The sequence below is a fragment of the Humulus lupulus genome, chromosome 4, assembly GCF_963169125.1.
Source record: "Humulus lupulus chromosome 4, drHumLupu1.1, whole genome shotgun sequence".
In the NCBI taxonomy this organism is placed as follows: domain Eukaryota; kingdom Viridiplantae; phylum Streptophyta; class Magnoliopsida; order Rosales; family Cannabaceae; genus Humulus; species Humulus lupulus.
The window spans coordinates 30,647,003-30,657,931 of NC_084796.1; the positions used below are offsets into that span (position 1 = coordinate 30,647,003).

Sequence of the window (10,929 nt, forward strand, 5' to 3'; positions counted from 1 at the left end):
AGACTAACTCTTAGCCTCCGGAACATCGAATTCCACTTAACAAGGAAGTAGGATTGATCCCGAGCCCAAACGGTTAAGTTCCCATTCTAAAAATCTCACTTAAGCCAAAATTCCACTTAAGAGCCGCGGCCCCTCCCAGTTGAGCCGTGGCCCGCCTCTAAATCCAAAGGCGGCCTCCCTGGAAACCAACGCGCGTCGCGGCGCGCCCCTGAGGCGCCGTGGCCCGCCCTTGCATCCGAGCCCTGCTGGCTCAAAATCTCCTTCGTAGGCCGCGGCTCACCATAAAAGAGCCGCAGCTCATCACTACGAACCCAAAATTTTCTGAGTTTTTCTTCAACCAAATCCAACTAAAACTTATCCAATTCCATCCCACTCCTCCAATTCAATTCCCCAAACTCATATAATCAATCTCATCAATCAAACCCAACCAATTATCATAGTGAAACACATCAAATTTACCCAAACCTATCCCTTCAATTATCAAGCATGCATAAACATATTTTCTCTAAATATTCAGCAAAGCTAACCAAGAAATTTCAGTTCAGAACCCTTACCTTAACTGTGATGAAACCTTTGAACCTAGCCTCTGATTTTCCCCCAAGCCTAACACCTTGCTTTCCCAAGCTTTTCTCCTCCATTTTCCAAAAAAACCTCCTCAAGCTTCTATGGCACCTAGAGAACGTGAGAGAGAGAAAGGACAGCTGCTGAGTTCTTTGTTTCCCTTTTGTTCCTTAACCTTCTCAGCAATCCCAGCCCACTCAAACACTAAACTTAGCCCAAAATGACCACTCTACCCCTTGCCCTTATCTTATTCATCAAGTGTTCACAAGGGCAATTTTGTCCTTTGCTTTAAATCCCGCTTTCCACAATTTGCATTCTATAATTCCCGCTACTCCTGATATTCTCACACAATTACCAATAAATTCCCATTACCCACCAATTCCCGGTACTGTACTAAATTACTAGAATACCCCTAAGCTCACCCCGAGCCGGGTATCAAGACCCTGTTGTGACTTTTTCGCTAACTTGCTCATCAGGACCGCCTCTTGTCGAGTAACCCAGATATATCCACATAATAATGTGGTCTCAATCACACAAGCACATATTCACATTTATACCCTTAACGGGTCAGATTACCAATATATCCTTCTTATAAGAAGCGGACCCACATACACATAGTTAATATCTTTAAAATACAAACATGATTATATTATAATATAATTCACATATTAACTCAATTATTGCCTCCCGGCCCCCTAATCCAGGCACTAAGCCCAATTAGGAAATTTGGGATGTTACAAAAATAATGTTTTTCGATGCAAAATCGATGGTATTTTAATGCTCTTGTGATGCAATTATGGAACTTGATTTTTGGCCAAAATGATGCTTTTTTGATGCAAAATCGATGGTTTTTCGATGCTTTTGCGATGCAATCATGAAAACTTGTGTTTTTGGCCAAAATGATATTTTTTCGATGTAATTTTGATGCTTTGCACTGAAATTTTACGAAAATTTTGGAGGTTTATATCTTTTCACTCAAATGTACGTTTGAGATTTTTTTTTAAAATTTTGTTATTTTTTCGAGATCTACACTATTAGAATGAGAGAGAGTGAGAGTATGAGAGCATGAGAGACGTTAGAGAGAGAATAAATGTTTGAATGCCAGAAGTATTTTTATTTAAAAAAAATTAAAACGGTCTTATATTTATAATAGTAACTAATGTTGGCATTTTAAAAAATTTCAATAGACATTTCTCTTGATTATGTACGTACAACATAGACAACAAATCAAAAAAAGAAAAAACATGTGAGTCTACCAGAAATATTTGGTTTCATTACATAAATTACAACAATAAACTTCTGATTAAGATATCATACCTAAATCACTCATTCACTCATAATATACTTATTTCTTAAAACTAAAATGAGATTTCTTTGTTTGTTGAATAAACAATCTTATTAATTATGGTTTCTATTTATGCCATTTTAATTTCATTTAACAATTTTTTTTTTCTTGTTAGTTGTAGATTTTCACAAATTTGTCCTGTGTTTTTGACTTAAGGTATATTTGGTTATAGTTTATGTTATTTTTGTATTAATTTTTTTTTGTTATTATCCATTCATTTTTTAATTTTTTTATATATGTTGAAAAAAAATACCTATATTAGAGTTTTGAGGGCAATTCGTGCATCATCGAACTCTTTCTCTCTTTCTCTTCCCGTTTCGTTCCTTCTTTTCTTCGATCTGAATCCTCAAAACTCTGAAACTACGTCGTTTTGAAACTCGAACAGAGATCTTCCTTCTCTTAAATCTTCCTAGCGATCTCTTAAACGCAAACCCTTATCTCTCTCTCTCTCTCTCTCTCTGGTTTCGATCGCTTATTCACCTCTCTATTTCCTCTCATCCAAAAACCCTCCCAAACTTTTATTCATTCTACGCTATAAAGTTGAAACCACGAACCATTTTCATCTCAGGCAAGTCAATCTCCTATGCTGAAGCTATCCTTGTTTTCTTTTTTAATATTTTTGTTGATTAAAACGGTGTTTGGTTCCTGAGAAAGGGCAATGATTCAAATATAAAACGAAAACAATTTTTTCTTTTAAAAAAGGGATTTGCATTTGGAACTCAGTGTGTATGTATCCATATTTGCTGCAAGATTTTGTTTTTCTATACAACCAAACAGGGTGGTTGGGTTTCTCGATCGTTCTTCTGATAATCTCAGGGTTATTGTATTGTATTGCAAGATAGTAGCTTTGTTTTTGTGCTGTGTTACTGTTGAGTGTGGTTTGGATTTTTCTAGGATGCCATAGCTAATTTGTATATTTTTGGAGGTTGTGTATTAACTTGGCGAGATATATCTATATTTCTCCGATGAAAGAGTTTTATGCAAGAGTTTTTCTTTTTTTATTTTATAAGATTACATTTCAGTTTTGGAGTAATTGGGTTCCTGGGAAAGTTTTTTATTTTTCAATACAATGGGAAACGATCGTTGTTGCTTTGTTTTGAGATTTTGTGTGCAAATATTGTGTCTTTATTTTCACCTTGGTTGATTTTATTTCCCTCGTTTTGATTTCAAAGAGTATATTCTTATGTCTTGGCACCTCATGAACTGGGCTTCTACTGTATCTTCAAATTTTTGGTTATCGATTATTAGATTCAACAGATTGATCAGAGTACTAATCTAGGGTGTTTTTGTTTATTTATTCATTTTTTTCCTTCTTTGTTTCCTACTTCCTTTTGGTGGGCCTATGTAGAATAATAAGTAAGAATAAAGTGAACATAATTGTTCCGGGACCAATTTGTTACTAGTTGAGAGAAGTCATTAGATGGAGCATACACAGTAATTAGGGGATAACAAAAGATGGATTCTTTGCTTATTGTATCTAAGGAAACGAAAACCATCCAAACTAGTGAGTAGAAGAATGTGAATTGCTAATTTGTTTGGTGGGGAGGCTGAAATGGTTAAACATCAAAGAATGAAGCAGCAGCTTTGATATGCGTTTACTTATCAATTAGATACTTTATGCCTTTTTAGTATATCCATGTACTAAAAGATTGGTATATGTGCGTTATCATAAGAGAGGTACGCCTCTTAGTTTCTGCTCAAGTGGCTGGGTGTCTGTTGTGTAATGAGAGGTCTGGGGTTCAAACCTCAGCTGGGCTAATTTAGCACATGGACAATTACTAACAAAAATGAAAAAAAAGGATGGAGTTTTATTTTTTATTTTAATCTCTCCAGGTTGCCTGAAATTTGTTTGAATGACCCTGCAACGACAGTTGAAATATGACATCAAGTATGTTGTCTGGAGATCGAAGGTATGACTTTCTCTTCCTTTTGGGTTCTTAGCTTGCTCAAATATTTTTATATGAAAGTGTATCAGTGGCTTGAATTTCAGATGCTTCTGTAAGCGTGGATCTTTGTTTTCTAGTTTGCTGTCTGTGATACTGGGTGAGAACTAAGAAGTTTGGCATTGCTGGCATTAGTGGCTAAACTCTGAATGTCCAGGAAAAGTTGATCACCAGTTTTCATATTGACAGCAGATATAAAACTGAAAATTAAATAAAATAAAATAAGTCTTGAGTTCTACAAGACTTCTATGTTTGAGGTGTTCATAAATATACATGCTCCGCAATGGCATCATGTTAATTATTGAAGTACTAATTTGTCATCATTTTCTTGTGTGTTTTTTGCAATTTTACTGCAGATGGGCTTCCTCTTCGGGCAAAAGAGGGGGCTTGACTGTTCTGGGGAAAGTTGTCGTTCCAAAGCCTATCAACTTACCCAGTCAAAGGTACTTGCTTCTTGCTCAGATCTTTTTTTTTAATTCATTGTATGAGTGGTTGGTTTCCCCTGAAACTTATATTTTTCTGTCGTTTCAAGGTCCGAAAATCATGGGATGGATCCAAATGTTGAGATTGTACCCAAGTAAGCGATCTCTCTCTCTCTCTCTCTCTTGCACATCTTCCAATCTTATTTTAATGTTTTTTATTTTTTTATTAGTGTAATGTTTCTAATACATTTTGTCACTAAAAATGAATTTTCATCAATTGAACTGGATGCCTACATGTAGGGGTACCCTTGGCTGGGGCAGTAAATCATCTTGTCCATGGGGTTCCTCATCACTTTCTCCTAATACTGATGGTGGTGGCTCACCAAGTTATCTAAGTGGCTGCCCTTCTGCTGGAAGTGGCACTCGCCCTTCAACTGCAAACAGTGATAGAGCTCATGAACCTACGATTTGTGTTAGTGGTCCAAATTCTCGGCCATCATCAGCTTCTGGGGCATTGACATCAAGCCAGACATCACTGATAGCATTGCGTCCCCGAAGTGCGGAAACAAGACCTGGTAGTTCTCAGCTTTCACGGTTTGCTGAGCACTCTGAACATCAAGTGGCATGGAATGCTGCTGGGACTGCAGAAAAATTGGTATGGTAAAGCTCTGTGAAGATTTTTTGTATTACAAAACTATTTGAGCGTCAGATGCTTATGTAGCTGAAAAATATTTTTAAGTCCAATTTGATTTACAACACCTGGTTAAAAGAAAGAAAGAAAAGTTGATTTAAATCATGGTTTAAAAATAAATAATTTGTTTAAATGATTAGCCTTTCCTTATTCCTATACTTCTATGAATTTAATCGGTCTAGTAAACATGCATGCTGCATACTAGTTTTTTTTTTTCTTCTCTCTTTGCCAATAATTTTAGTGTGATAGGTTTCTATCTGTTGTATATCTTGTTGAAATATAATAGGGGGAATTTGGGTAGGAGATTCTATCCTTCCCGTTGATTGTTGTTAATCTGGATAACTGATTCTGTGACCCACCCGGTAGTTACAACCTGTTGCTTTGTTTGGTGTTTGCTCCGCTTTGTAATGTTTATTATTAAAATATTATGTAAACAGCCTGATACCTTATACATTTGGTCCTTTTTTGTAATGTGGCAGGGCGTAACACCACCCAAGAATGATGGATTTTCTCTTACTTCTGGAGACTTTCCGACACTTGGTTCAGGAAAAGAAAGTTCTGGTAAGATTGCTGACATTTTGCATGATTATGTTCAACATATGCATTGACAGTGCGATCTAAATTGGCATGAACAGGGTTAAGTGCATCAAGGTGGCAAGGATATTGTGTGAAATGTTTGCTCCGCTTTGTAATATATATTATTAAAATATTATGTGAACAGATTGATACTTTATACATATGCATCAACAATGCGATCTAAATTGGCATGAACAGGGTTAGGTGCATCAAGGTGACAAAGATATTATGTGAAATATTGTGGTGCATTCATTAGTTATTTTGTCATCCTAAATTTTTTTATATGTCATATTGATGACAGATCAGAGTTCTCATAGCCGTCCTGGCTCATCCTCCAGTGGATTAGGAACAACTAAAGAGAGGATCAGGACTTCTGGAGCTGGTTAGTGTGCATGCTCTTGAAATTCTTACTTTTACAATTTCTTACCTTGTTATTGATAGCTGGTTTACAAACATCAATCTTGGAACGGCCATCAGTTGAAATTTTTTTTGTTTTAAACATTCAGGTGATCTTTCTACAAGAGACACTGTAAAAACTGACACAGTGAATTCTTGGAAAAGAGATAGTCCACCATACTGTGAAGATGGAGTTAGACCTGGTCCGGAAAAGTGGCAGGGGAATAACCAAACTTACCCTGCCCCTCCACAGCATTATGAATATGATGGCTGGTGTGGTGCTCCATTAAATAATCCTCAAGGGGGTGTTTGGTTTAGAGGACCTTCGGGAGGTCCTTATGGAAACCCAGTTGCTGGTGGTGGTTATCCAATGGAACCCTTCCCATATTATCATCAACAGATGCCCGCTGCTGGTCTTCCCAACCCACAGCCAGTTCCCTCACCTGGAGCTGGGCCAAGAGGTCCTCATCCTAAAAATGGGGATATGTACAGACCTCATATGCCAGATGCATTCATTCGCCCAGGTATGCCTATGCAGCCTGGTTTTTATCCTGCTCCAGTAGCCTACGAGGGTTACTATGGTCCTCCTATGGGCTATTGCAGTTCAAATGAACGTGATGTTCCTTTTATGGGAATGGCAGCTCGTCCTGTTTATAACATGTACCCAGGCCAAGGTGCTCCTGAGCCTGGGAATTCCCATGGAAGGTCCACTGGATATGCCTCTACCAACCAGACACAGATAGGAGAACAAGTGGAATTAGTTCATCCCCAGGATAATCGTGGACCATACAAGGTCCTTCTGAAGCAGCATGATGGTTACGATAGAAAAACTGAGGAACATAGAAGCCAGAGTGCCACTGAGGCATCAAGGGGAGATCAGCCAAGAACAACTTCATACTGGGAAGATGATTGGAGATCATATAAAAAGGATGAGGTAAGGGATTTAAGGAAAGCCCCTGTCGAAGAAGCTTCATTTCAGAATTCCGACAACAAAGGTGCTGCTTTAGTCCCTGACAAAGTGAAGTCTGCTAGTATTGGGGGAAACACGAAGACCAATGATGATATTTCAGGAAAGAAATTGGAAAGTGAGGCCTTGGGTTTGTCAAAAGCTTCACCACTTCCAGCTGCCCCAAAAGATTCCAGTCTGATCCAGAGCTTAGAAGAATTAAATACAAAAGCACGAGTTTCTGATGGACATAGTGAAACCATAATTGCCTCCAGTGGGGAAGATCGAAAAATTAATTTTCAAGCTAATGCAAAAGCTATGCAGAATAGGAATGAATCTGGGGGCAGCTCCTCGTATCCTGAGAGAACTTACACCACTGATATTAGCAACTCCAACAGCCGAAAAGTTGGCTTGTCTGGGGGTAATAAGAACCTTGATTCAAAAGTTGGCTCTGAAACAAACACCTCCAGGTTGGTTTTACTTTTCAGGTCTCCTTTGGTATATAATCTGTTTATACTGTTTGGGAAACACTGATATGATAAAATACAGGATATCTACACATTCCTCACAATCCAGAGGTGATCATTATGGTAGAGGAAGATTTATTACTCAGGAGGTTGAAGGGTGGCAAAAGAAGCCTTCAATTTCTGAGTCTGCAGCGGTGCACTCAGAAACTTCTAATATTCATGTGCATGATCACCACCATGGATCTCATAATGATACTCAAAATTCAGGGTCTGGGTTACTTCCTCGTGGCAAGCTTGAGGGACAATCTTTGCTGCCAATGTTAGATCGAAGTGATAACCAGACCCAGGTAAATCCAGTAATTTGTATGCTTATTATTATTATTATTATTAATTACATCTTAAATTTACTGGAGTTTTTTGGGTTAATTACCAGCGAGCAAAGAATAAGGAGCTGGCCAAGCTAAAAGCCAAGCAACTACAGGAGGAAGAGGAGGAGCGGAATAAGAAGCAGACGGCCGGGGCTCTTGCAAAGTTGGAAGAATTGAATAGGCGAACAAAAGCAGTAGAAGAGTCAGCTCAGAACTGGGAAAATGCTTCAAGTGGTGCTGTCCAGAATAAACAAGAACAATCTCAGTCTTCTGGTGAATCCTTTATACCTGGCATGAGCTATGGGCCGCCAAAGACAGCTTTGGGTTCTAAATCAAATGTAGTTGCTCAGGTTAATGAGAGCTACACAAGTGGAGTTGAAAAATCCTCTTTACCATGTGGTGAACTACCTTTAGAGGCTCCAAAGGGTGTATCTGGGGAACCTCCAAGGATTCATGCTCAATCTATGTCCTTGCAGCATGAGGTTAATGGTGTTATTGCTGCTCATCACGGTAATGTTTCTCAAACTCATGAAAGTAATGTATCTAAACAGAAGCATACAGGTTTTAAGCAAAAGCAAGGCACCACAGCTGAGGTGCCAAAATTTCAGGAAGCTGTAGAAGATAATGTTACTTCTTTTGGTGTTGTAGCCAAGGAAGTTCTCCCGAGTGGTGGGTCAACTGCCCCTTTAATTTCAAATGCCAGTGCTGATTCCTCTCTACAACCAAGAAAGAAAAATAGTAAGAACGGAAAGAACAAGCACAAGTTAGAAGATGCTTCACTAGTTTCTACTTCATCACCATTGGGATCTAAAGAGAACCCTGCAAATTTTTCTCGTGAAAATTCTCAGCCAAAGGCATCTGAATCTCAGTTGGATCCTACTGCAGTTCAGTTGCACTCCATTTCTAGAGATGTAGACCGGCCTTTAGAGCAACACCCATCGTCACCTGAGGACTCTCATGGTAGAGTAAACAGCCAATTGAAAACTCAACAGTCACGCAGGATGCCTAGAAATGCACAAGGTAATAGACCTGCAGAAAAGCTTCATGGCAGTGATGCAGTTGTCTGGGCACCCGTTCGTTCACAGAACAAAGCTGAGATTACTGATGAAGCCAGCCCTAAAAATGTAGTTGATGTCGTTGGTCCTTTTGTCAAGCCTGATCACCATGTACAGAATAATTTGAAAAATAAGAGGGCAGAGATGGAGAGGTATGTTCCTAAACCTGTAGCAAAAGAAATGGCACAACATGGAGGTAATCACCATCTTGTGACTTCTGAAGTCAATCAGACTATTTTTGATGAATCTACTGCAAGAGCAAATTCTGAAAGTATTCATAGTCCTGGGATGGTTGCTGGGAAAACGGGTTTCTCTGCTGATCCCCGTAATGGGATTGGCAGGCATAATAAACAGGGGAAAGCACAGGGGTCATGGCGGCAACGGGTGTCAACGGAATCAACCAGTACACAAGTTTTTCAAGATGTGCCATCATATACAAGTCATGGCCAGAATAAGCCAAAACCAAATGAACATCAGCACCCCCCAAACCCTGATGCAAGCTCAGTGCAAGAGCAACAAAAGTGTACTGGTGAATGGGGCACTAATGATGGCTGGAGCATTTCTAACAATTCTAGCTCTGTTGAACCTGTCTCAGTGTCTACAGTAATAGACCAGGGAGTTGCAGTTAGAGGAAAGCGACATGGATTCAAGGGACACAAAGGCATGGGGAATAATTGTGATGTCGATCAAAAGAAAATCAATAATAGGGAGAATGACAAAAATTACACTCAATCTTCAACCTCTGAGACGAGTCAGATAGAGGTGTCTGCTGCTTCAAAAGAAGATCGAGTTATTGGGGAAAATTCAATGTCTCATTGGCAACCCAAGGCTCAGGCAGTTTCAACTGGTCATCAACGGGGTATCAGACATAATATTAGTCAAAATGTTGGTGCTGAAGTTGCTTGGACTAACAAATTGCAATCCAATCGGCATGATGGAGTGTTACCACCACCAACCCATGACAAAGTTACTAATAATTCTTTAGGCCAGATTCATCGTGATCAGCTAGTTTCTGAAAAAAACAATGCCGAGGATGCATCACATGCTAGGCTGCAAGAGCCTAGAAGAGAGAGGAAGTCTGCTTCATTCAAGGGGAACCCCCACTTTCCAAACAAAGGTCCTGCTAATCCAGTTGAACCACCCCCAGTGAAAGTGGATGTTCAACAGGACCAACAATTCCGCAAAAGTGGAAACCAGAACAGGCGATTCAGCAAAGCTCAAGAGTCTCGTGGAGATTGGAATTACTCTGGACAAGATAACAAGCAAAATAACCCACCTCCAAACAGGGAAAGACCAAGGCAAGGTTCACATTATGAGTATCAACCAGTTGGGCCATACAACAATAAGTCTAGCAGTTCTGATGGACCTAAAGATGGTACTGATAATTCAGGTGGTAGGGTTCGGGGGAGGGGGGGCCAGAATCACTCAAGACGTGGTGGGGGTGGTAACTTTAATGTACGACAAAGTGGAGTTCAAGTTGACGCCGGTTATGAGTAGTACCTTTATGGACAGCAAAGTGGAGTTCACGTAGACACTGGTTATGGTTAGTGGATTATACAAGGAAAGTCTCAACTCTCAAGGCCCGGTTTTGAAATCCGACTTTCGTGGTTTGTAGTGGCAGCTTTGATCATATTACCAGGTATTTAAGTAATGATAGGCCTGTTGAAATGATTTGTCTATTGGAATATCTGATGTTGATATTTGTTAAATCAGAGGGCTGGACTGACTGAATTCTATGAAAATGAGCAGGAGGTGGAGAAGGTATGCTGATCATCGGCGGCAACAACAACATAACGGAGTATATTTGAAGTTTGGGGTATTTGGATGTGGAATATTTTTTTAATTTTAATTTTTAACAGATGTATCTTAAATGAACATTGCAGTTGGTCCCGGCTTGTTTCCTGTGGAACCCTTGTATTTAGCGACACTTTATTCCTCTTTTAAAATGTCAAAACGCTGTGGGGAGGGGGAATGAATTAGAAAAGTTTTTTGGTTCTCAATCTCATTTGTGTTCAAGATGGATGTGTAGGACCTAAACATTTGTATTTGCATTTCTCCCAGTTTCTTGCTCTGCCTGAGCCTAAAAAGCCTGTAAAAGGATTGTCTTATATGTGTATATTATGTTTGTTCAATTCCTCTAATTGTAATCAACTTTGGAA

At 39.2% G+C, this 10,929-nt stretch overlaps 1 protein-coding gene across 4 annotated transcripts; it reads left to right on the forward strand.

Annotated features, from left to right (window-relative positions):
- The first annotated feature begins 2,179 nt into the window (after nt 1-2,179).
- Nucleotides 2,180-10,929, forward strand: LOC133830280 (protein MODIFIER OF SNC1 1-like). Of its 4 annotated transcripts, XR_009891982.1 has the most exons (12): nt 2,181-2,474; nt 3,740-3,816; nt 4,206-4,292; nt 4,382-4,426; nt 4,572-4,926; nt 5,442-5,523; nt 5,840-5,920; nt 6,045-7,350; nt 7,430-7,694; nt 7,781-8,225; nt 8,364-10,409; nt 10,520-10,929. XR_009891982.1 is itself a non-coding variant. In XM_062260214.1 (10 exons), the coding sequence occupies exons 2-10, from the start codon at nt 3,785-3,787 to the stop codon at nt 10,265-10,267; spliced, it is 4,740 nt and encodes a 1,579-aa protein (XP_062116198.1). In that variant the 5' UTR covers nt 2,181-2,474; nt 3,740-3,784; the 3' UTR covers nt 10,268-10,410. The 4 variants fall into 4 exon arrangements, 1 of the variants encoding a protein (XP_062116198.1); XR_009891981.1 differs by having other exon boundaries at nt 2,180-2,474; nt 7,457-7,694; nt 7,781-10,409; XR_009891980.1 differs by having other exon boundaries at nt 7,781-10,409.